This window comes from Dysidea avara, chromosome 8, assembly GCF_963678975.1.
Source record: "Dysidea avara chromosome 8, odDysAvar1.4, whole genome shotgun sequence".
In the NCBI taxonomy this organism is placed as follows: domain Eukaryota; kingdom Metazoa; phylum Porifera; class Demospongiae; order Dictyoceratida; family Dysideidae; genus Dysidea; species Dysidea avara.
Window position 1 is genome coordinate 5,952,356 of NC_089279.1, and position 21,789 is coordinate 5,974,144.

The 21,789-nt window shown below is 37.2% G+C and overlaps 3 protein-coding genes across 3 annotated transcripts; 2 read left to right on the forward strand and 1 right to left on the reverse strand.

The window, feature by feature from the left end:
* Positions 1–2,646: 2,646 nt before the first annotated feature.
* On the forward strand, positions 2,647–8,720 carry LOC136262860 (myosin ID heavy chain-like). The gene is made up of 6 exons (XM_066057286.1): positions 2,647–2,922; positions 3,753–3,836; positions 4,612–4,762; positions 5,449–5,532; positions 5,592–5,650; positions 8,565–8,720. Exons 1-6 carry the CDS (start codon positions 2,712–2,714, stop codon positions 8,603–8,605), a joined length of 630 nt encoding a protein of 209 aa, XP_065913358.1. The 5' UTR covers positions 2,647–2,711; the 3' UTR covers positions 8,606–8,720.
* LOC136262841 (guanine nucleotide-binding protein G(o) subunit alpha-like) lies at positions 8,603–15,913 on the reverse strand. The gene is made up of 8 exons (XM_066057254.1): positions 15,674–15,913; positions 15,224–15,266; positions 14,854–14,995; positions 14,567–14,727; positions 14,215–14,343; positions 13,901–14,030; positions 9,042–9,195; positions 8,603–8,991 (listed from the first exon to the last, which is right to left on the reverse strand). Exons 1-8 carry the CDS (start codon positions 15,789–15,791, stop codon positions 8,801–8,803), a joined length of 1,068 nt encoding a protein of 355 aa, XP_065913326.1. The 5' UTR covers positions 15,792–15,913; the 3' UTR covers positions 8,603–8,800.
* LOC136262851 (deubiquitinase OTUD6B-like) lies at positions 15,886–21,785 on the forward strand. The gene is made up of 9 exons (XM_066057277.1): positions 15,886–16,064; positions 16,113–16,246; positions 17,187–17,297; positions 17,458–17,615; positions 19,199–19,247; positions 19,304–19,412; positions 21,393–21,454; positions 21,519–21,628; positions 21,684–21,785. Exons 1-9 carry the CDS (start codon positions 15,956–15,958, stop codon positions 21,745–21,747), a joined length of 906 nt encoding a protein of 301 aa, XP_065913349.1. The 5' UTR covers positions 15,886–15,955; the 3' UTR covers positions 21,748–21,785.
* The last annotated feature ends 4 nt before the right edge of the window (positions 21,786–21,789 follow it).

The following is a 21,789-nucleotide window of genomic DNA, read 5'->3' on the forward strand; positions in this document are numbered from 1 at the left end:
TACAATTGCTTGCAAACTGCAAAATTTTGTCACCATTAAAAATACTACCCCTTGAAATATTTAGGGTATACAGTATTAGGACCAACAGCACCAGCTAGGGGTAGTCTATTAGCTACATCAGGTCATAAGGTGTTTATTTATAAAAAGATTCCCTGCTTGTAGGCTACTGAGTTGCTCAGACTACCCAGTTGGGGGTTTTTCATGGTAGCTACATTTACCAATGGATTTTCCTTGTGTAAATTATATGAAAACTTTTCATGTGCCATTAGACCCTCTCAGATGGAATCTGACAAATTTCAGCATGAGTTCATCACAATTTTTTATTCGACTGTTGTATTAGAGATGACTACTCTATTAGGATATCTCAATATTTGATACTTATGGTAAGCTTGCTAACAAAGTGACTATTGTCGAACTAAATACATGCCATCCAGGGAATTTTGATCCTCTGAAATTTTAGTTTAGTCATTACAAAACTCAATGAGCTCATTCACAAGAATCATATCTTCCAAGTTATAGCCTTAATTTAATAGCTGTACCACAATTATACAAGCTAGCTGCAGGGACGGATCCAGACTTTTGAAAAGAGGGGAGGGTCCAAAATGAAACGATACTATATACTAGCTATAGAGACACTTGTAATTAAATGTACAAAGCACATTAACATGCAAAGCATACCAACCTAGGGAGTCTGGGGGCATGCCCCAAGAAATATTAGACCCTCTGAGATGGAATCTGAGAGTGATTTCAGCATGGGTTGATTTGACTGTTGTATTAGATGTGACTGCTCTATTAGGGTATCTCGACATTTGATACTTACGGTAAGCTCTTGACTAACAAAGATGATATTGTCCAACAAAATACATGTCACCTAGGGAATTTGATATTAGACTCTGAAATTACCATAAATGTGTGGCTGACCTCAGCAGCCTGAATATTTTCCTGACCATAGATAATAGACACCACTACCTGGATTGGAAGTACACGTATAGCGCCCATACAAAACTACGTGACTATCGTGTTTCACGCCTGAAGTTTTGAAACACTCTTTTTCACTCGAAGATTCTGTTTTACTGTCTGGATACAGCTCGGTTGCTTCAACTAGTAAGTTCAGTAGATTGTTTCTTGGGTGGTGATTAGCCTACTACTGGTATAGGCACTTTCCATATAAAAGTATTTGCACATGTTTGTGAAAACGGCAGGGTGAACAAGTCTAGTTTAAGGCTGATGCTTATTACTAGCCTTACATGTGCTGGTATGTGTTTTATGGTATATTCGCTCCAGTTTATACTCAAGTTCACAAATCCTGCCCCTCGTGTCAACCTTTTGTACTTGTCAAACTTCTAGCTAATACACATCAGTACACCCACTATGAATAGGCCAAACCTTATTTTCCATAGTGGTAGGTTTACTACTCACCAGTAAGGAAAACATGTTCTTATAAAACCTACTCCTGGTACTGTGTACAGTATAAGGTGTGCAAAGCACGGATAGATTAGGTGGCGCTTAGAAACTTCCAATCCAGTATGGGATGTCTATTATCTATGGCCTGACAGTGCTATATATTTGATGACTAGAGTATCTCAATTTTGATGTTTATACAGTGTACAATTTGGTGATGGGCCAGGGTTTCTAGCTACCCTCCTGCTGAACTATTTTACACAGCCTGTACAGCAGTTCTGCACAGTACTACACACCTATGTGCACTCAAATATAATGGTAGTAACCAGACGACTGCAGTTCCCTTGAAAATGCTGACAAACTCTGAAGGTTTGAACATTTAACAGATTTTGGTGTGCAGCTGTATAGAAAACAATCAAAGGAAAGTTATTGTTTGAGCTATTTACAGCTAAGTCACAAATAGAAAGATAAAACATCACTGGATGAGATTTTCATGACATATACAGCACAATTGACATGTGTACTAAAAATTCTCAAGGGGGTCAAGAGCCCCACTTTATTCCCCCCCCTAAATCCGCCACTGATGTTCAATGTTTCATTGGTGCAAAATTTTCTATTAACTAAAAGTAAAATTTTACCACATTAACCTGCAGGTAAATAATGGCATAATGGCCAAACCCTCCTACCCTTGTCCGACTTTTAATCCAACAAGGACCAGAAACAGAAATACCACTTGGAATGGCTTGACGAAATCTTTGGTTGTGGTGGGGTTTTACTACATCGCAAGTTATTCTGTAAGGGATTCAGCTACAAACAATTAATCTGATAGACAATTCAGCAACAGGCAAGTCATCCTGTAGAGAGTTCACTTGGATACGCTTAGATAAGATAAACAAACCCTGGGTGTATGAATACCCATGAAAACTTTAGCTACTTCTTCAGCATGGGATTGAACACAAATTCCATACTTCATTTGGATTTTATTACTGAGCAAGACAGACATAAGTTAAGGCTGATACAGCTCGAGTGGGGGTGCAACTGGACAACTTCAAGTATTAATTACAAACATACATACAGTCCAGCCGTCAGTCATACATGGTAGTATTTTTCCATGGAGGCTGCCGCCCCTCTTCCTGCTGGAAATACCCTGCTACTCTCGCTGGCCTACTACGACAGTACGAGCTTGCTGGAGCTTCGTTTCGGTTCTAACAATTTCAAGCGCTTACAAATAATTCTAGAAATACATTTTAAATACGAAATACCCCGTCCAAGTTCGGGAGAAGATGTGAATTTTCACTTTCTGAAGCACAATGGCAGGGTTGTTGAGAGCGGTGTCGTCAGAAGACTATGATGATGATGATCAACGAAAGGGACAACTGCAGCGACAACGATCGGTCAATTGTCCTCCTCCCATCTCTGATCGAAAGCTACGGCGCAACTCCAGTTGCGAGAAACTGTTGGTAGGCGATAGTTTGAATGTTTCCAGAAGCGAAAAAGTCACTAGAATGATGACAAGAAACGGTGAGTGCCTAGTTATAGAATATTTTAATCCATGGAAATTGAGCAAATAAACAGCCAATGCCTATTCAAGTTGAATTTGTCATGCACTGTCTATTGGGGGTGTAAAGGACCTATGCTATTGGTGGATTAGTTTAATTTCACGTGCACTGAGACAACCGGGATTGTCCTGCAAACTACAATAACTGAAACTCGACATAATTTTGCATACAGAGCACTAATTTTCTTTTATGGTATCACAGGAAAAGGCCACACAACTGGGAGGCTATTGTTATGGGTTACCTATTGTGCTCCCAACTGATACAGTATAATGTTTGGGTGTGGTCTTACAATGTAACTTGTTTGTGTACTTACCATTATGTACCTACACTGATAAATTTCATGCACATTTAACATGTAACTGTTAGAAGCCAACGAATAGAAACCGAAATACCGCAAAAATGTAAGACTGCGTAGTACCTCATCAGTTTTCTGTAGTGACTTCGTATATTGCATACAAAATCTTTGAAACAGTAATCAATATATATATACCATGACGTTGTTTTGTAATGGTATCAAGGATACAGAGTTTCTCTTACAAGTTCTGATACAGGACGGACATCATTGGCCTTAAATTTATGGGACCACCAATGTAGCAGTGAGTTTAACAATGCTAGTGGCTACAGTTTGTCTCTTTTTCTCTCATCTATTTTGCATGAAATAGAATAATTTCTGAGAGTCGACAGTGTTGCCTTGGCTACCCATAATGAATTACCTAACATCTCTTGACCCTTTGTGATGTCAAAATTGTATAATTGATGATGTAACAATGATGGCAAAACATCTCATTACAGGAGAGAGTAGAGTCCTGTTCTCAGACAATCTTGTCAAAGTCAACCATCGTTATAAGCCACAGGATCGATGTCTTATCATCACCGGTATGTTATAACCAAGAGAATATTATTTTGATGGTGTTCGTACCTAATAATTGTGGTTATCAATTTATTGGTCAGCCATTCCTAAGGTTGATGTATAAGCAGCTGTTAGGTGGCTAAAATGTATTGCAGGCAATTTATATCACTTGTGTTTGTTTTGTTTGTCACTGTTGGATAATTCCAGTGATCACTATGAAAAAAACATGAAAGTTACGATTGGTATTTTTCATGGATAGCTTAGTCACAACGAAATACCCGTGATGTGCATGGAATAATGTACTGGCTCTTAAGTTAGTAAGTCTTTATGGGTTTGCATGAATGAACAATCCATGAAAATCATATGGTGACAAATACTTGGTAAACACATGTATATATTATTTCATAGGTTTTCCACACGTTTTGGATGGATTTGGCCTCCATCGGTTGTTCATTCATGAAAACTTCCTCATTCATTACCGCACACCAGGGGAGGTTGGAAAGTTGCTATAAGCACTACCTAAAATTGATTACGTCACGATCAATTACAGCTGAATGGTCATAATATACAGCTAGCTAATGGTTTGCTTACAAGGGGCTCGTTCCATAGATTTAAAAAAAAAATCAAAACCACTTTTGTTGGAAATAAATCCATGCTATTACCATGAATTACTCATGAAAACCCATGAATGTACCCATGAAAGTTGCAAGTGTTATTTTCATGGATAGCTTAGTTACAATGAAATACCCATGATGTGCATGAAATAATGTACCCTACATTACCTGTTTTGTCTCTCCTTAGAGGGTAGCTTGTACAACCTTGACCCCCTGACGATGAAATGCAAGAGGAGGATAGTCATTACTAATGTGACCCACGTCAGTGTCAGTCAACTAGCTGACAATTTCTTTGTAGTACATGTTCCAGCGGAGTATGATTACCTGTATGTGAGTAGGTGAGGTTTGTATTGTGGGTTTGGGTTATGTCATGGCTGTGTGGAAATAATAGTCAGCTATTTGCATTTTTTACAACCAATTTCATGGCCTAACTTTACTGTATTCTGGTAGGAAAATTTTCAATCGAGAATCTAATAGAGAAGTCACATTCATAGTAAATGTGCTTAACAACAGCACAATCAAAAATGCTATCTCAGAGCTTCTAAATTTTTCATGATGGAGAATAGCATTGTGTGTCACTTTAGCCCGCCCTACCACCCCTGCAATCTATACCTTGAATAGTGCATACATGTGGGCTGCGCCCTCAAATCGTTCAGTAAGAAGTACACAAGTTCTGAATTAGGGTCATTGGCTTGCTTAAGGTATATATATATATATATCAAAATCAAATGTCTCATGCCATGTCTGACACATTATTTATGACCAATTGAAGATTATGGACCTTCCCAAACTTGTAATGGAGCTAAATTGCACATGTCAGCTACCTTTACTGTCACCGCTATGGCTGAAATTCTATCTCTTGAGAAAAATCCACTTTTCTTTTTAAATTGTTTTCTGATAGGTTTTGGCTTGACATGTATACATGCTATACTCCTTATGGGAAGGGGGTGGGGGGGGGGCCTTTAGAATATAATGATGATCCACCACACAAAACATGGTGTAATACATGTTTTTGTTTTTGTAGAAGAAAGACAGAAATAATATCACATCTTAGAGACGCTTACTATGGCACAACAAAGATACAACTGGAAGTAGCTGTACAAAACGTGTGAGTACTGGCTAGGGGATTACCCTGTATCATTAGCTCACATTATTTCTTGCACACAGTGTGGACTATCAGGTTGACAAAGAGAATATTCGTCGGTTAGAGTTTATCAAAGGAGATGGTGAGCATCTGTGTAATGCATTACATGGTGTGGAGGTCAGCTACACACAGTATGCAGTATGGTAGTACTGTATAGTAGGGATCACGTTCAAGTCAAAAGTATCACCCTAAAACCAGCCCAATTTTACCTTCATGGCTAAAAATGTCTTCAGAGCAACCCTAAACCCTCCCAACAAGGTTTTACGAAATTTAAAAAAAAAAACTTATGTATTTTATCTGAATTTTCGCTAACTGACTGACTGACTGACTGACTGACTGACTGACTGACTGACTGACTGACTGACTGACTGACTGACTGACTGACTGACTGACTGACTGACTGACTGACTGACTGACTGACTGACTGACTGACTGACTGACTGACTGACTGACTGACTGACTGACTGATGCCTCCAGCCAAGCATAAATTCACAATGGCTACAAGCTTGATTTATTCACTGTTAGATGTCAGAGATGTGCCTTTTCACCAACCGCAGCAGATACTGTGTGTGCATGCATCGTGGACATACGTGCTCCTTTGTGTTCTATTTCTTTCTCCACTACCGCATAGTTGTTGATACGCAATAGCATTAAGTCGTGATGGCTTCAGTGCTATCACCGTAATTTCTGTAGTGGCTAGACTGATTGCAGAGTTGTTTCGCATACTGTTGTTCATATGTAACAAGTAACATACTTGGAAATGAAGCGGAACGGTCACATCAGTTTCCATTAATTAATAATATAGTCAGTTTAGTTACATTTTTCCATAGTAGCTGGATTGGTTGTAAAGACACTACTCGAACTCATCTTCATTAAAACGAAGCAGAATGGCTCTTTGTGTTCAGTGATTAATTATCAGTGCTCAATAATTTTATAATGGGTCGGTTGCCATTCCTTGATGTGGTATGTGATGGTTCACCAGAAATGAATTATGTGATTAAAAAATAAATGAAAAGCAATAGACATTTAATTCCTACTTCAGTCATACACATATACCTGTGTCAAGAGTTCATAATATCTCTATATGTGACCGGATTTCATATAACAAGGCTTCCACACACACAAAATCAAACTTACGATTTTACCAGAAATGGATTGCTGGTCTAATACACTATCATATTTCACACTGTACTTCCTTCAGCACTGGCAAGTCTGGTTTCTGTAGCAGCTTTCTTCCGACCCTGTCAAAGCCACGAGTGGGAGATTGGCGGCTTTGTGATGATGGTGTGTAGTGAGCTGGGACTTCACAGAGAGCTCGCCAATAGTGTTCTCAGTCAATTTGGAGTAATTTGAGAGCCATGGAGGGCCATGGAGAGCCCAAACTTGGCCTCTGGATTCCAATCGTCTTCTTACTTCATTTTATACCCGTATATTAAGACCACCGTCCACCCCCACCCTCTCACCCTATTACTACCACCTGTGATATTATTACCCGCTCGAAAAAAGCTGCCCAAAACAGGGCAAATGTTGGGTATCAGAAATGTATACACCGACTCAGTGATAGCTAGTGAACAGATGAACAATTGGTGCAAATTTTGTTTGCACAGCTGTAGGCACTGGGAAGTTATTACACAATGATTCCTTAAAATCGCCATATCTCCTAACAAAGCTTTGTGCGTCGAAGCCTTGTTTTGTCAAATTCAGTCACATATGAACTCTCTTGCCTGTGTATGACTGAAGTAGGGATTAAATGTTCACTAGTATAGGCTGCTGGTGTAGATGACCTCCCTTGTTTCATTGCTTTTATTTCTATGGTGATCCCTATTCAAAAGTAAACTCTCTTCACACTTATTAGTTTATACATAGTGGTTAGCTATTAAAGAGTTTGATCAGTATAAAAAAATGATTTTGATTATCTGCTTTTCTTATACTGTAGGTTGAGTTGCTGGGTAAAATTTTAATGGATTAGTTAAAGTGGCCAACCAAATTTGGATCCTCATATTTAGGTGCTGACATTGTGCAAACTGCCTGGAATTGATACTAAAACGTGAAAATTTTCTCACATTTATACAAAATGTGTATGGCTTGTGAAGACTTTGGACGTCTCAGAGAAATAAAGTAGAACAGGGGTGTAACTAATCACTGGCCTACTGGAATGACATATTTTTGGTTTTCACACATTCTGAGGTTGGTTTTATTGAAGCAAAAACTGACTTCAAGTGATTTCACTTCTATTTATTATGTTCTTCTACAGTACATATACCTATACTCCTTATCAGTATGCTGCAGGGAATGTGCTAGTCATGGCTAGCCAACGATAAAGTCTTGGAGATAGTAGCAAGCTTGTACAATGCTAATAAATTTGGTCACATATTATAGTATACCAACCAGCACATGTAAGAACTAATCATGATAGCAGAATAACCCTACAGCTGTGCAATGAGTTTGTATGTTACATGTAGGAACGAATTTAGCTACAATAGATTGTCCTAGGAAGGATAGGTCGTGTCCCAGGGGTCTGAGCTATGTAGTTCAAGGATGCATTGTATCATTGGTAGCACAAATGTAGAATAATTTTGGTTAGCTATTGCTATATATTACAATCTCCAAAACACAATACTGAGAAGTGTATAAATGCTGTAGAGCATAACAAGTAGTGAGAAGTCAGTTTTTGCTTACTCCACTCCTCACACTCATCATTTAGTAGCAGACTGCAAGTTTTCTGAAGGCCCTTGGCTAGCAAGACTCAATAAAACCAACCTCAGAATGTGTAAAAACCAAAAATGTCAGTCCAGTGATTAGTTACACCCGTACAGCAGTAAAACTGTCAATTATCAAAGCCAATTTGTCAATCAAGAATTTCAAGTAGAGTGGTAGATCTATCACTATTTAGGGAAGCCCCTGAGCACAATTATAATTTAATTGTGTATAGGTTGAACTTTTCTTTTAAGGTCAATGTTTAATGTGTATGTAATGAACACACCCCTTTTTTACAGGTGGAGTATATACTAAGATTTATGCCAAGAAATGCAAATGACATTACATATAATATTATATAATGTATAAAAACAAATAGTTTTGTACATACAAAATGTTGTACATTGTACGTACGTATAATATATTTGAATATATTGCTCTTTTTATTATTCAGAGTGTGCGTTGACTTGATGCCTAAGTTTTAGCACGATGAAAAGTTACAAAGATGTATAACAAATAAGGGGCAGGGGTGATACTACCATAGACTAATGCCTTGTAAGTGTTCTGCGATTATAATGTCTGTTACGGCATCAAAAACAAATTGTATATTGTCTGTGTCCGTTGCACAAGTGACATGAGTGTACACCATTTTTCTACTTGTATTCTGGTTCAATGAGACAAATTTGTCTCTGATGAAGTTTGTTGTATCTTGAAAAGTATTGGGTCCTGTGAAATGGTGAGCATTATTTAGAGTACACAATGAGCTATACGTTTACCTGTGTAGTCAGGGAAACAAACTGTGATGGGGTTTTCCCTTAGTTTCTCCTCAAAGAGATCCTTCTTGTTTAAAAACAGTATTACAGAGGTGTGGAGGAACCATCTGTTGTTTAAAATGGAGCCAAACAGTCTCAATGCTTCTTCCATCCGATTCTACACAAAGAAATTGCATAATAGAGTGTACCAGCATTTAAATACATTACACAAAGGTTAGTGTTAAAAGTTCAACTCCCTGCAGCTGCTATACTGCAGTTCTCACTGGCCCCTTAAGTCACTGATCAAGTTGTCACCTGGTCGGGAGTGTTATACAGCCCTTAACCATGGTAACTAATGCAAATCAAAGAGTTCCTGCCCATCACTTAGGTGTAAATACATACATACACACAGACACATTTACGTACAGTGTAGCTATGTTGACACAATAGTTCTACTAAGCTTAATTGACTAATGACAACTATCGTAACTTAATTCTGATGTGCTTCATTTTTAAACACCAGAACAGTTAACTACTCAGTAAACTATTAAACAATCACATTTACAGAGTTTTCCCAGCAAAGCTGCAGATAAACCACATTGCTATGGTGATATCTCACACCATTGTTAATATCAGAAAGAACAGGAAACCACACAAGGAAGTTATCTCACCATTCAGCTAGCTATTATTTCATCATCAGCTGTTGTTTATAGTAGGGACTAATCACAAGCTACCAAATTGTGATCAACAGAAGCACTGACAATTGGAAATATGAGAACACACAAACATGGCATCGGGGTGGCCAGGCAACTGAGAAACATAATATTATTACAAAGGTTTGCAGTAGAAATTTTAAACCAAGATAAAATTATTTTAAAGGGTACAAAACACATGGATTGTCTTGTGTAAAGTGTTTACTATTTTCGAACTACATACGTATGTAGATGGACTACTGTCTTCGAAGGGTACATGTACATTAACAGATGAGATGCAGATTCTAAAGGCATGTCCACACGACAAAAATAATGCGAATTGAATCCGCATTGATTCGAATTATTTGCGTCCACATGGAATGCGCATTAGGGTGATTCGAATTGATAGTGGAATACACGAATCCACCTCCACAGGTGGTTTGAATACGAATTGGCTGCGAATCGGGATTAGCTACGTCATAATAATGCAGCACGTGAGGGCTTGACACGTTTGCGCGTGACCTTTGTAAACAACACAGGATAGAAATACAGAAGCGCTCAGTGTGATAAAAGTGCGGGGACGTATGGAAGCAGTGTTTCATCATCGTATCTAGCCCTTAGAGTTTGAAAGAACAACGGTCCCATACCCATCACGCACCATCAGCAGTTTTTCGTATTCTATTCGCAGAAATCCTTCCGGTACGTTATAAACAAAAGTATAAGCGTTACTACGAGCTATTCCTTTCAGTCTATCGTTAAACTCACTGTTCTCTTGGTTGGCGCAAATGAGTGTTTTCTCAACCGTTTAATTATCCGTTTATCACACTAGTAAATTCAATAATGCGCATTACGCGATAGTGCGTGTGGACACGTTCAATTCGGATTCAATACGCATAGCCTAAATTCGTTTTGCATCCTGTTCCTAATTCGAATTCATGTGGACATGCCTTAAGCTAGCAAGGCTAGCAAACTACTTTGCTACTTATGTACGTAGTTATATTTCAAAGGCACTTTTTCATATTCAAACTGCTACAGAGGAAATTACAGTAAATAGTTTTACTAAATTTCACATTAGCAAAATTACCACAGAAGCCATCACTTTCAGGGACATTTGGATACCATGTACCAATCTGTGTCCTGATTTTTTATTGTACTAAGGGATACTTGTGTCTGGATTATGAAGGTGTCCTCTAGTGTCCACATACAGCCCAAAAATCACCATAGCACACACTTAACTACGCATAACATATTTGATCTATTACTGGTCAATAGTGTTTGGTCTGCTCATAAACTACCAATGAATAAACACTAATAAGGGGTCACCATGGATACAAGACAATTCACAATGTCATATCAAGTGAAGGCTTTCCTACTCACATTTCATATTGACTATTTCACAGTCTACATATACTAGCCAACATGGACAGCAGTAAGACATATCAAATGTCTCATGAATGAGCAAAGGGAGTTTTAGGTCATCGAGAAAACATCAGACAGTAATGTTTGTACAACTTGAGGTGTTACATATTTTTTCAGATGGCTAAACTTCAAACTTCTCGATTTTTAACTGCTTGTTGTTTTTCTAAGAGAGAAACTTTTACAAAAATTTTATGGGTATATATACCACTCAAATGCAACATTGTCTTGCGAGAGTGCAAGCAATTAAAAACTTGTTAATTAAAAGGCATGGAACCTGTTTTGCTGCTCGTGAGTATTCATCCCGTGTTACCGTAGTTACCAAATAATTGGTGGGAGGAAACTTTGGATTTGGACAAGAAATACAAATTTCTTGTTATTTAAAACTGTTGGGAAAGAACTGGTAGATTGAAGTTTTTGCTTATTCCTATATAATACAACAGATGGTCCAATTCATTTTATAAATTCTATACAATTCATCACAGAAATAATGTACCAAATTTTAGGTATTCACAAAATAAAACTTCTATTCACCTAATTCTCAACAAATTTTAGCTACGTATATTGCAATATTTAGAAAAGCCGTAAAATCTAATTAACATAAAACTAAAGCTACAACACATCATTAAAGTGCTTGTTATGATAAAATCTAGATCACAAGTGGCTTCTTCTTATTTCGTTTCCCAACATGTCTTAGAGACCAGCCCAGCATTAAGTTAATATTAAATATTCGTTCTTAAACTTTAGCCTACACGGCATACTTTCCTTGGCTCAGTGCTCAATGGTACCTCATGCATAAAGATTGCTTGGATAATCACAATCGAATCAATTTCATAAATATGAACAAATTTATCAAATAAATTTACAAATTGATCAATTAAATCCACTGACTGTGAAATCAATCGATTGTAAAATTGATGGAACAGTGTGATACAATTTGTGTATATCAAAACATGCTGTATGGTGGCACCCCTCTATAATGGTCATTAACAGACACCTTGGGACCAGAGGTTGTCCTCTTTCAGAGGTAAAACCTTTTGGGACAAATCTTCATCCTTACTACAGAAGCTTTTCTGCCCAAGTCCTAAACACATGCTTCACTGTGCTTAAGAAATGTCAGTGACATATGCTAGCTACTATACATAAGTTAGGAGATGTGCAAATGGAATAGTTGCAGTACAAATTCAAACATATATTCTATGTATAATCACACACCATTTTATTAGTACACCATGTATAACATAATCAGGTCACTGTATAATAAGGCTGTCTGTCTGTTTGTCTATCTTAATCAGCTAACTTATTCTGTCATTTATGTACAAAAGTGTCCTGCCTTATGTAGCTAAGTAAATAATTTGGTTTAAAAAATCTCTGACCCACAAGATTCGATTATAACAGGTGTCACTGCTACTAAGGTTCTTATATGGCACAGAGTTTAAATACTTGACAAGTACACAATGTCATGATCTAAACAAGATTTTTTTCCAATACATCTATGGCAGGGCTAAGAGTGCAAAAATTATATGGTGAATAAATTTTTCATAAGACAATCTGCCCTAGCAACCACAAAATATCATTAAGTAACTAGGCATCAATGCATGTCACTGGTTTTCAAAACCATACAAGCAATACGACATTATAAAACACAAAAATCTGACATCAAACATATAACACTTTAAATCTTTTGTAAAACACACTGTGTATGGGATGAAAAACCATCAATTAAGTTATCATAATTTCAACAAGTAGTGGTACAGCAACAATATACTGAACAATGTGTCATGTTGACCACAGGCATTCAAACTGGCCTCTAACCAATAGAAAATACAATAACAAGCAAATCATTTGGTTGGCTATGGATTTGTAACAGTTCTTCTGCGGTAGTTAATCTTCCTTTACAATTTTATTGAAAATAGTTAACGTAGTCAGACATAATTAAGGTGGGTAATTGTGGGAGAGAAAGAACATAACACACGAGTGGGCAAGACTAATACAACACGAGACGGACTTTATAATTATATAGTGCTGTAATATTCGTGAGACCACAGCTTTGTTTGCTTTGAGTAATTTACAACCAAGTAAACAATACTTGTTGTCTTGTTCAGTCGTGGTCTATAAATACAAGTATGCAATCTGATTTTAGTCATGGAACAAATTAATTTTCATGACTTTTCAATGTCTTGAACATGATTTTCCTTACTACTGTATGGAAAATGAAGCACACTGTGGCACTTTGACTCTCATCTCAAACAGAATACATACTTCATGCTACAGCAATAGAGGGCAAAACTGAATGAATAAAGTGACCAGCTAACAATATAATATTATCACTCATGACTGCAGATCTAAAAACTGATACAGAAGTTTCACCTCCAACCCATGCATGATTTTTATGTAACAAATAAAATGTATTTATGGTGAACCCACAGGTATTGGGTTAATCGAGTTTAAGGCTTCCAGCAAACACTAATGTTGATGACATAGTGATTCTCACTGACAGGATGTAGAAGACATGTACAAGCAACCAACCAACCACACACATGTGAAGGGGTTCTTTTACCAACTTATAAATGGATTTCTGTAGAAACAGCAATACAGGAAAGCTTTCAGAAGTGGAATCATAAAATACCTTCAGTCCACGATTCCATTTGTATTAGTGTACACACATTTAGACCCCCAAAATCAAGACACCTCACTAATAAGCATCATAGTCCAACAATATCAGAAACACAAAATAGCAGAGCTCCATTCTACTTTATACAAACACTTAACGTACCACTACTAAATCTTCCCTCAAGCCTAGGTCGTACGCTGACAATGCCACAAAGAACAAAATGGCTGTGACATCTTCAAAACAATGTATCCATTTTTTTCTTTCTGATCTCTGACCGCCAACATCAATACACCTACAAAAGACATTCACCATAATAATGCATTGCACATATGATGCAGCCATTTGATGGTTGAAATAACTGAATTAACTGAATTAAAACCAACCTAGAGTACCAAAACAAATCCTTATAACAAAGAACACTTATATATTTAGTGTCAAAGTAAACTAATACTAGACGCCACTGATGAGGAACTTACTGAACATCAAGTCCCTTGAACTGAAACTTTGTTTCTTGGATACCCGTGGATTTTACTCTCGTCCGAAGGATGTCCTGTTCTGTTGGAACGTACCTGCGTTGTCCAATTCTATCTAAACTATCTAAATAACTGTAAGAAAAGGAAACAATTTTAATAACAATGCAGTCGTGAGTGTTATACTATAATGAAGGGAAAATGATTCCCCAAAGGAAATTTTGAATGAAAAATGTGATAATTTTTAATATGGCAATTATAGGAGGGAATGTATGTTTCAAAAAGTATTGTCAGCCTATTTCTGACTATTTGGGACAATAAGGACTATTACAATTCTAATTATTTCACTTTTACTTACTATTTAGCTGAATCATTTAGTTGATATTCTCGTGATAAACAAAATGACTGTTGGACACCTCGGTCAATCCACAGTCTCTTCAATGATCCCAGTAGTTCTGGAGAGAATGGTTCAATGTCTTTTCTCTCTTTAATAATGCGGAACAGTATTGCAGCATCATCCTGTTGGATTAAATGTTATAATATAATTAAGCACTTCGTTTATGCATACACACACCACAGACATGTAAACTACACATGCACACACACACGCGCATGTGTACACGCACACATACACACACAACGCACCCTCCTATTATCATCACCAAATAGGATATTAAGTGTATCCATTCCTTTGATGATAGCAGCCATCGATTGAATTGTGTTGCTATAGACAACCGGCCGGAACTGCTTACACTCATCTCTAGTAAACCCATTCTCATGTATAATCCTGTAAAACAACAGCCACAGTAAACAAGTGGGACTGGCTGCAGGTGCAGTCAACTATAATAACCATGAGATAGGAGGGTCTAGTGACAATGGCTCTTATATGATGACATAAGTAATTAATAGTATGAGTAATTAATTACTAAAATAACCAGTGTCCAAAGTGGGCAGCCAGACATGTAAACACCCCCACATTTTACAATACATACACATGTTGAAGACATTGTCTTACTTCATTTGCTTCACAAATGTGCTCTTTCCTGATTCACCAGCTCCTGCAGAGGATGGATAAAATAACGCTAGACACAAATACATAACCGCCACTACAACGCCTACACAACGACACTAACAATAATTACGAAGCAGTCAATGACACTAACAATAATTACGAAGCAGTCAATGTATGTTGCTCCCTGTAAACAGCTTAATATTACAGAAGCCAGAAAAATTCGCTCACAAAAAAAATATGCTACCGTATTATCTATTTCCTAGACATTTCGCCTCTAAGGCAAACTTGTCTCACCTTAAATGAACACGTTGATAAGTGAAAACTATGTTGCAATGATGTGTTAAATGAATATTCATCAAGCAAACTATTTATATTTCATATGACGTTTATAGACTCAATAAATGTATCGGCGTTTATAGACTCAATAAATGTATCGGTGTAGTCATAACTTACCTAATAGAAGTAATTTCACTTCGTTCGCTCTTCTCCGCGAATCATTTCTCAGCGTGCGATCGATTTCTTTGCTGCGCGAAACAGCATCTTTTTCCGCCTGGCTTACAGTACAGCCCATGACAAGTTAATGATTAATACGACGAGCCAGTTCGCTTTAATTCATAAAAGCCACAAATAGACATTAATAAAAATAGGCGGGGTGGGTTGTTAAATCATCAAACGGGACCGGATGTTTCATTGATAAGGCGCGTTATGTGGAATATTAAAACAGGAAGTTAGTGTATGGCTGGAGCGAGCAGCGAGGAAGATACGAAAGAAATATCAGACGATGATGGAGACGAAGAAGGACAGCTAAAGAGTAGACATATACAAGAGATCAAAGAATTACGAGGTTGGTCTCATTCTTCATATCACGTGATCACCATTCAGTATTAATTAGCAAGAATTCAGGCGCTTAAGAAGAGTGTGCCTAAAGGGGACAAGAAAAAGAAGAAAGATGTGACAGCACAAATTGCACAACTGGAACAGGAAATTAAAGAGAGACATGAATCAGAATTAGATGAATATAACAAGGTAATTTATTAGTACCCAGGAATTACATTATGAACACTTATTAACATCTGTCTGAATAGTCTGTTAGATAACTTCTATTCAGACAAGTTGTATTTGCTCAACACCAATGCAGTTAAAGGACTCCTAATCAGGAAGCCTCCATAAAGAGGTCAATAGATTTTAGTCCCAACAAGCTTGGCTGCAGGAAAACTTTTGCAAATGTTCCCAAACTGCTTCTATGGAAAATGTCCCCAATTACATAAAAGACCAATAATTGAGCTTACTTTTGTTTGACATTTGTATATTATAGCAGGTGTTAACTACAGATGTCATATGCTTTGTGTTTGATAATTGTGATGTCATCATAGCATATGCTGATGAAGTGAACTGTTGAGTGTTCTATGATGTAATTACTAGATACCAAATTCATTTCAAAGGAAAATTTATTTGTGACTCAAATTAAGCAACACGATCATTGAGTAACAATACTACAGCCTCAGCATTCCTCATATTACCAACACATTTGGGAGCTGCCTTTTCTCTGGCAAGGTTGAATGTCACATTCGGTAAGGACCTGGTTTGGCGAGAAGCAGTGGCTACACTAGTAGATAGGTAGATATGGGCTTGTACAGCTGGCCGATTTGTGTTGATTTTAGCCTTTAAGGAGTCCTATAAATTTTGACTCTAGCATTCAACTGTTGCCTGTTACGAGGCAATACTAGACTAATTGTACACTTTAATAAATTGCAAAAATTTCATGCACACACTCCATACTACTTGAATTCTTTAAAACCATTTGTCTTGGGGTTGCATGCTGATGTGCTTGAAATTATTTCATTTTAGTGACAGTATCAATTTTTACTGTGGTGACTGAGGTTAACTGATTGATTGAAATCATAAGTGTTAATAGTTACTGGTATTTACTAATTGTTAGGTAGTTATTGTACTTGTATGGCTATAGAAATGCTCCACTGACCATCATCCAACCAGTGATGGTGATGGTGGTCATCAGCTACAGCAGGAAGAAGCCTCTATGGCTGCTAAAGTTTCCAGCAAGTCACAACGCAAGAAGGTTTGTTGGTTGTTATATATTACTGTATAATGTCATAAGTAGGACCACCTTTTTGGGCCTTTATAATGAAGAGGCCATATTAAAGAGGTCATGAAAATACAACTTAATTACCATATTTGGGATCTACTGGACTACACATATCCAGTTTTTGTTTGTGTAGGATAAGAGAGAGAAGAAGAGACGGGACTTTGAAGAGAAGATCTCCAGGGAGCCAGTTTCCAATGAGCCAAGTGCTGCTAGTATAGAGAGAGAACAGCTTCTGACTCAACTAAAACTTGTCGGACTACAGATTAAAGAAATCAATCCAGACGGACACTGGTTAGTTAGAACACAATGGAACTTGTTGTTATGGACACCATGAGACCAACCAAGGTGTCCTAATTTTCCAGAAATACTTTGTACTTCTATAGGTATCCATGATATTTTGAGGGTCAGTTCAACAGGTTTCACTGAAACTGCAATTCTATATTAGGAAGTTGTATGCTAATGCTATTTTTATGGTTTTACGTGTTGCCATATGTCCCAGGCACAAAATATGTGGTCTGAAATGACCACTGCTTGTAATATAAGAAGTCTTTGTGTGTAGATCATTAGCATTACATGAGTGTTGTTTCAACATAGTTGTCAGCTGTTCAAAAGATGACTGTGAAATCCTCCGATCACCTTTTCAGACTAATTTAGAGCTTATATACACCTAAAGATAGCTGTATACTGCCCACATAAAGAGAATACATTAAACTGAAACACAAAGACATTTCAATTTGTAGCAAAATTTGTAAGGTTAGTTCTGCCACTGTGCCATTTAAAATTGTTGTAATCCGGCTAATCCCATGCAAAGTTCAAAACCACCAAGTATATTATTGTATGAGCTCAACGAGTCTTATAAAACTGTACTTGTAGAGGGAAACTATTATTACAGTTGAAGGCACATACAGTACGTACCTACCTGCATACCTGCATAATCTAGACAGTTAGGTACCAAAGTATCCCTAAACTGACCAGGGAAATGAGGTTCTAATATGCAAAATCATTGTGCAACCGAAGTGTTCTTTATGTGCCCATAACTACTTGTAGTCTCTCCCTATACCACGAGACTAAGCTACCATTTGCCTACCGTATACGACCGAATTATTAGAATCACAATATACAGGCTCGCCCCTTATTGTTGGCTAGTGATTGCTATCACATACCCTGTTGCATTTCTGTATACAGGGGTAAGGAGTGTTCACTTAAGGCCCTTAGCTACAAGATCAACTATAGCATGTGGCAGTCCAGTAGTCTAGTCCACTGAATAGTGACACCCGAAATCAGGACATCTTAATCGTGATACTATTTGTTGGATCCAAGGTGTCAAATGTACACAATACTTGAGGACGCCTAGACACTTGTTCAGGGTTCCAAGGTGTCCCTTGACCTACAGTACTGTAGATAATGGCCACTATGGGTTGGTCCCAGTGTGCCCATATTATGTAGACTTCATGTATACGTTATCATAAGCCAGAGGAGATGGTTACATGTCATTACCCCATGATGTATTGGCGGGAAACATAGTGCCTTATAGTGATACTGATATTTGGTAGGAATCACGTATGTGTGGGTACTAAGTTGGGATACCAAATACTGGTATTGATACTGAGGTGCTGGGGTTGAACCTTTCTTTGATATTGCAAAATTTTCTATGATGGATGACCTACCTATTCTTTTCCTATGTCTCCCCTACACAATATATAGTGAAACTTCGGACAAAAACATGGCCTGATATATTGAGGTTGTGAAGTATACCTTAGCTATGTTTGGGACCTGCTAGACATGGCCACTGTAATGAGGTAATCTTGTTAATGAAGTGGCCGCTTTGAGAGGTGTATTTGTTTATTGCTGACTGGACTTGTTATCCTCCACAGCATGTTTGCTGCTGTTAGTGACCAACTTCTGCAGAGGGATGGGATAAAAGTTAGTGGGAGTGGCTTTGTAGGGGGTGTGGCTGGTGTTAACTTGCAGTCCTGCAGGTGGAGGTGGAGTTACTGAGGTCACAATGTGCAGACTATATCAAACAACACCACATGGAGTTGATGCCATTCCTGCTTGATCTGGAGACGGGTGATACCCTTAGTGATGGTGAGCACCATTTAGGGTTGTTATATATAATGGATAACAAGTTTAGGCAGCAACTACTGTATACATACAAATTTTCAATGTACTTATTTTTCACAGATCAAGTTTTATTTTTGACATTTTTCACTGAGAAAGTATAGAGCTAACCCTGATAATTGCTTATTTTTGAGGATGAAAATTTTGTGGACAGCCAAGTTACTGCAAAATCCACAAAAAAAAACCACATCTCTCAAAAGATTTTATGTACAAATTTTTACTGAATTAGCAAAAAAAATTATTTGTAGAGTGTAGCTACTGTTTAAACGAGTATCATTATTACATTATTTGTAATAGTGGTGTATGATATAGGATATTTTCTAGTGTTGTTTTAGTTCTAAGGAACTAGAACTAAATCTAGTTTTAGTACAGCAATTTAATTCTAGTTCTAGTACACTAGAACTAAACTAAAATTGTGGTCTATTTTAGTTCTAAAACTAAAACTAAACTAAAATTCTTTCAAGTTTTGGTTCAAAAACTAGAACTAAACCAAAACCTTTAAAACTTTTAGTTCAAGAACTAGAGCTAACTAAAAGGTTTCTCAAGCAATCCTACATAAAAGGGTGTTGTACACTATAACTACTTAACACTTTTCTTTGAAGATGGTGATGCCTGAAAATGCCTGCAAATGCCTGCAAATGCTAACATAAACATTGTCAGAGGAGGTTGGACATGCACACATGAGTGCATACATTTTGTATTGAAAGTTTAACCAAGCGTCCATGAAAGTTTTCACAAATACCATTCGAGAGTGCACTTCAAGTTTAGTCTATTCAGCTGGTCAACCCCATTCAACCCCACTACTCCAGGCACGTAAATTTCTCTTGAAATCTACAGGATCATGTGTGTAAGCATTCGCTGGGTGGAATCCATGTATAATACTATAGGAACGCCTTATGTACGTGTATTTAAACACAATGATTGTCGAAGAAAGCAATGTGCATGCTAACAAAGCCTCTCAGAGTATTGAAAAAGAAGAGCGGACGCCGTTAGTTTGGCCTTACAGAGAATTGAAAAGAGAATTAGAAACTCACACACCCGCCTTGCAATAAGAATTTGCTGTTCATCTTAAGAAGCACAAGGTAACATGATGTGGATATTGCTAAACATTTCTTCTATCACTTACTCCTTGTCATATATAAGAATTACGCAATTAACAGAAATAAATTTCAGAAGTGCTTGTATCGTGTCCAACCTCCTCTGAAACATTGCTATTCAGCATTAATTCTGCCTATTTAGGTTATTTAAGCTCAGTTCTATTAGAGCATTTGTTCATTTGTGCACAATGGTAAGTGGAAATAGTGCTGAACATCAAAACACCAAATCTAAAGTTTCTGTAAGTTTAGGGGGTGCTACCAAGGTTAGTATATGTGAAGATATCTAACACTAAAACTAACACTAACTAAAATGAAACTAATACTAACTAAATTACAGAAATATGGGGTACCAGAACTAATACTAACTAAAACTTTAGTGGAATTGGGGCACTAGAACTAAAACTAACTAAAACTATGACAGAATTGGAGTACTAGAACTAAAACTAACTAAAACTATGACAGAATTGGAGTACTAGAACTAGAACTAAACTAAAATGAATTTGCTGTACTAAAACAACACTAATATTTTCCTATCACAATTATTGCACACAACATATCATGGTATGATATATATCACAATATACAACTCATCACTCAGCTAGTGTATTTACACTGATGACACTTACTAGAAGTACAATACAACATGGTTCATCACCAGCATACAACATTGCAAGCTCTTTTATCAAAAAGTACAGTGTACAATGACATCATGGGGTACATTTTTCTCTAGTATCTGTACCTAGGCTTATATCACGATTATATCATGATAATGATATTAAAAAGTTATCATGATATTTTGATATATCACATATCGCACATCACTAATTTGAAATTCCCTTTTTTTTTCCAGACAAATTAGTGAAATATTTGTCAGACTTAAGGGACACTGCATTGTGGGGAGGACAGCTGGAGGTGAGCCAAGCCCCACCCACTTTAGGTACTGCAGATCACATGCTTCCTCTTTTCTCCATACCAGCTCAGAGCACTATCACACATACACCAAACTCAACTACACATCTACCAAGCTGACTGCCCAATACTCACTATAGGAGAAGAATACAAGCATACCAAGCCTCTTTATCTCGTGTAAGTTAACCTGAATGTTATTGTATGTAGTCACATGTCTTCTCTGTCTCCATAGCTACCACAAACACTTATATGGTTTAGGAGAGCATTACAATTCAGCTGTACCAATTACCACTTAAAACACCTTATTATTTCTAATAGAATTTTATATCTTCAATTCT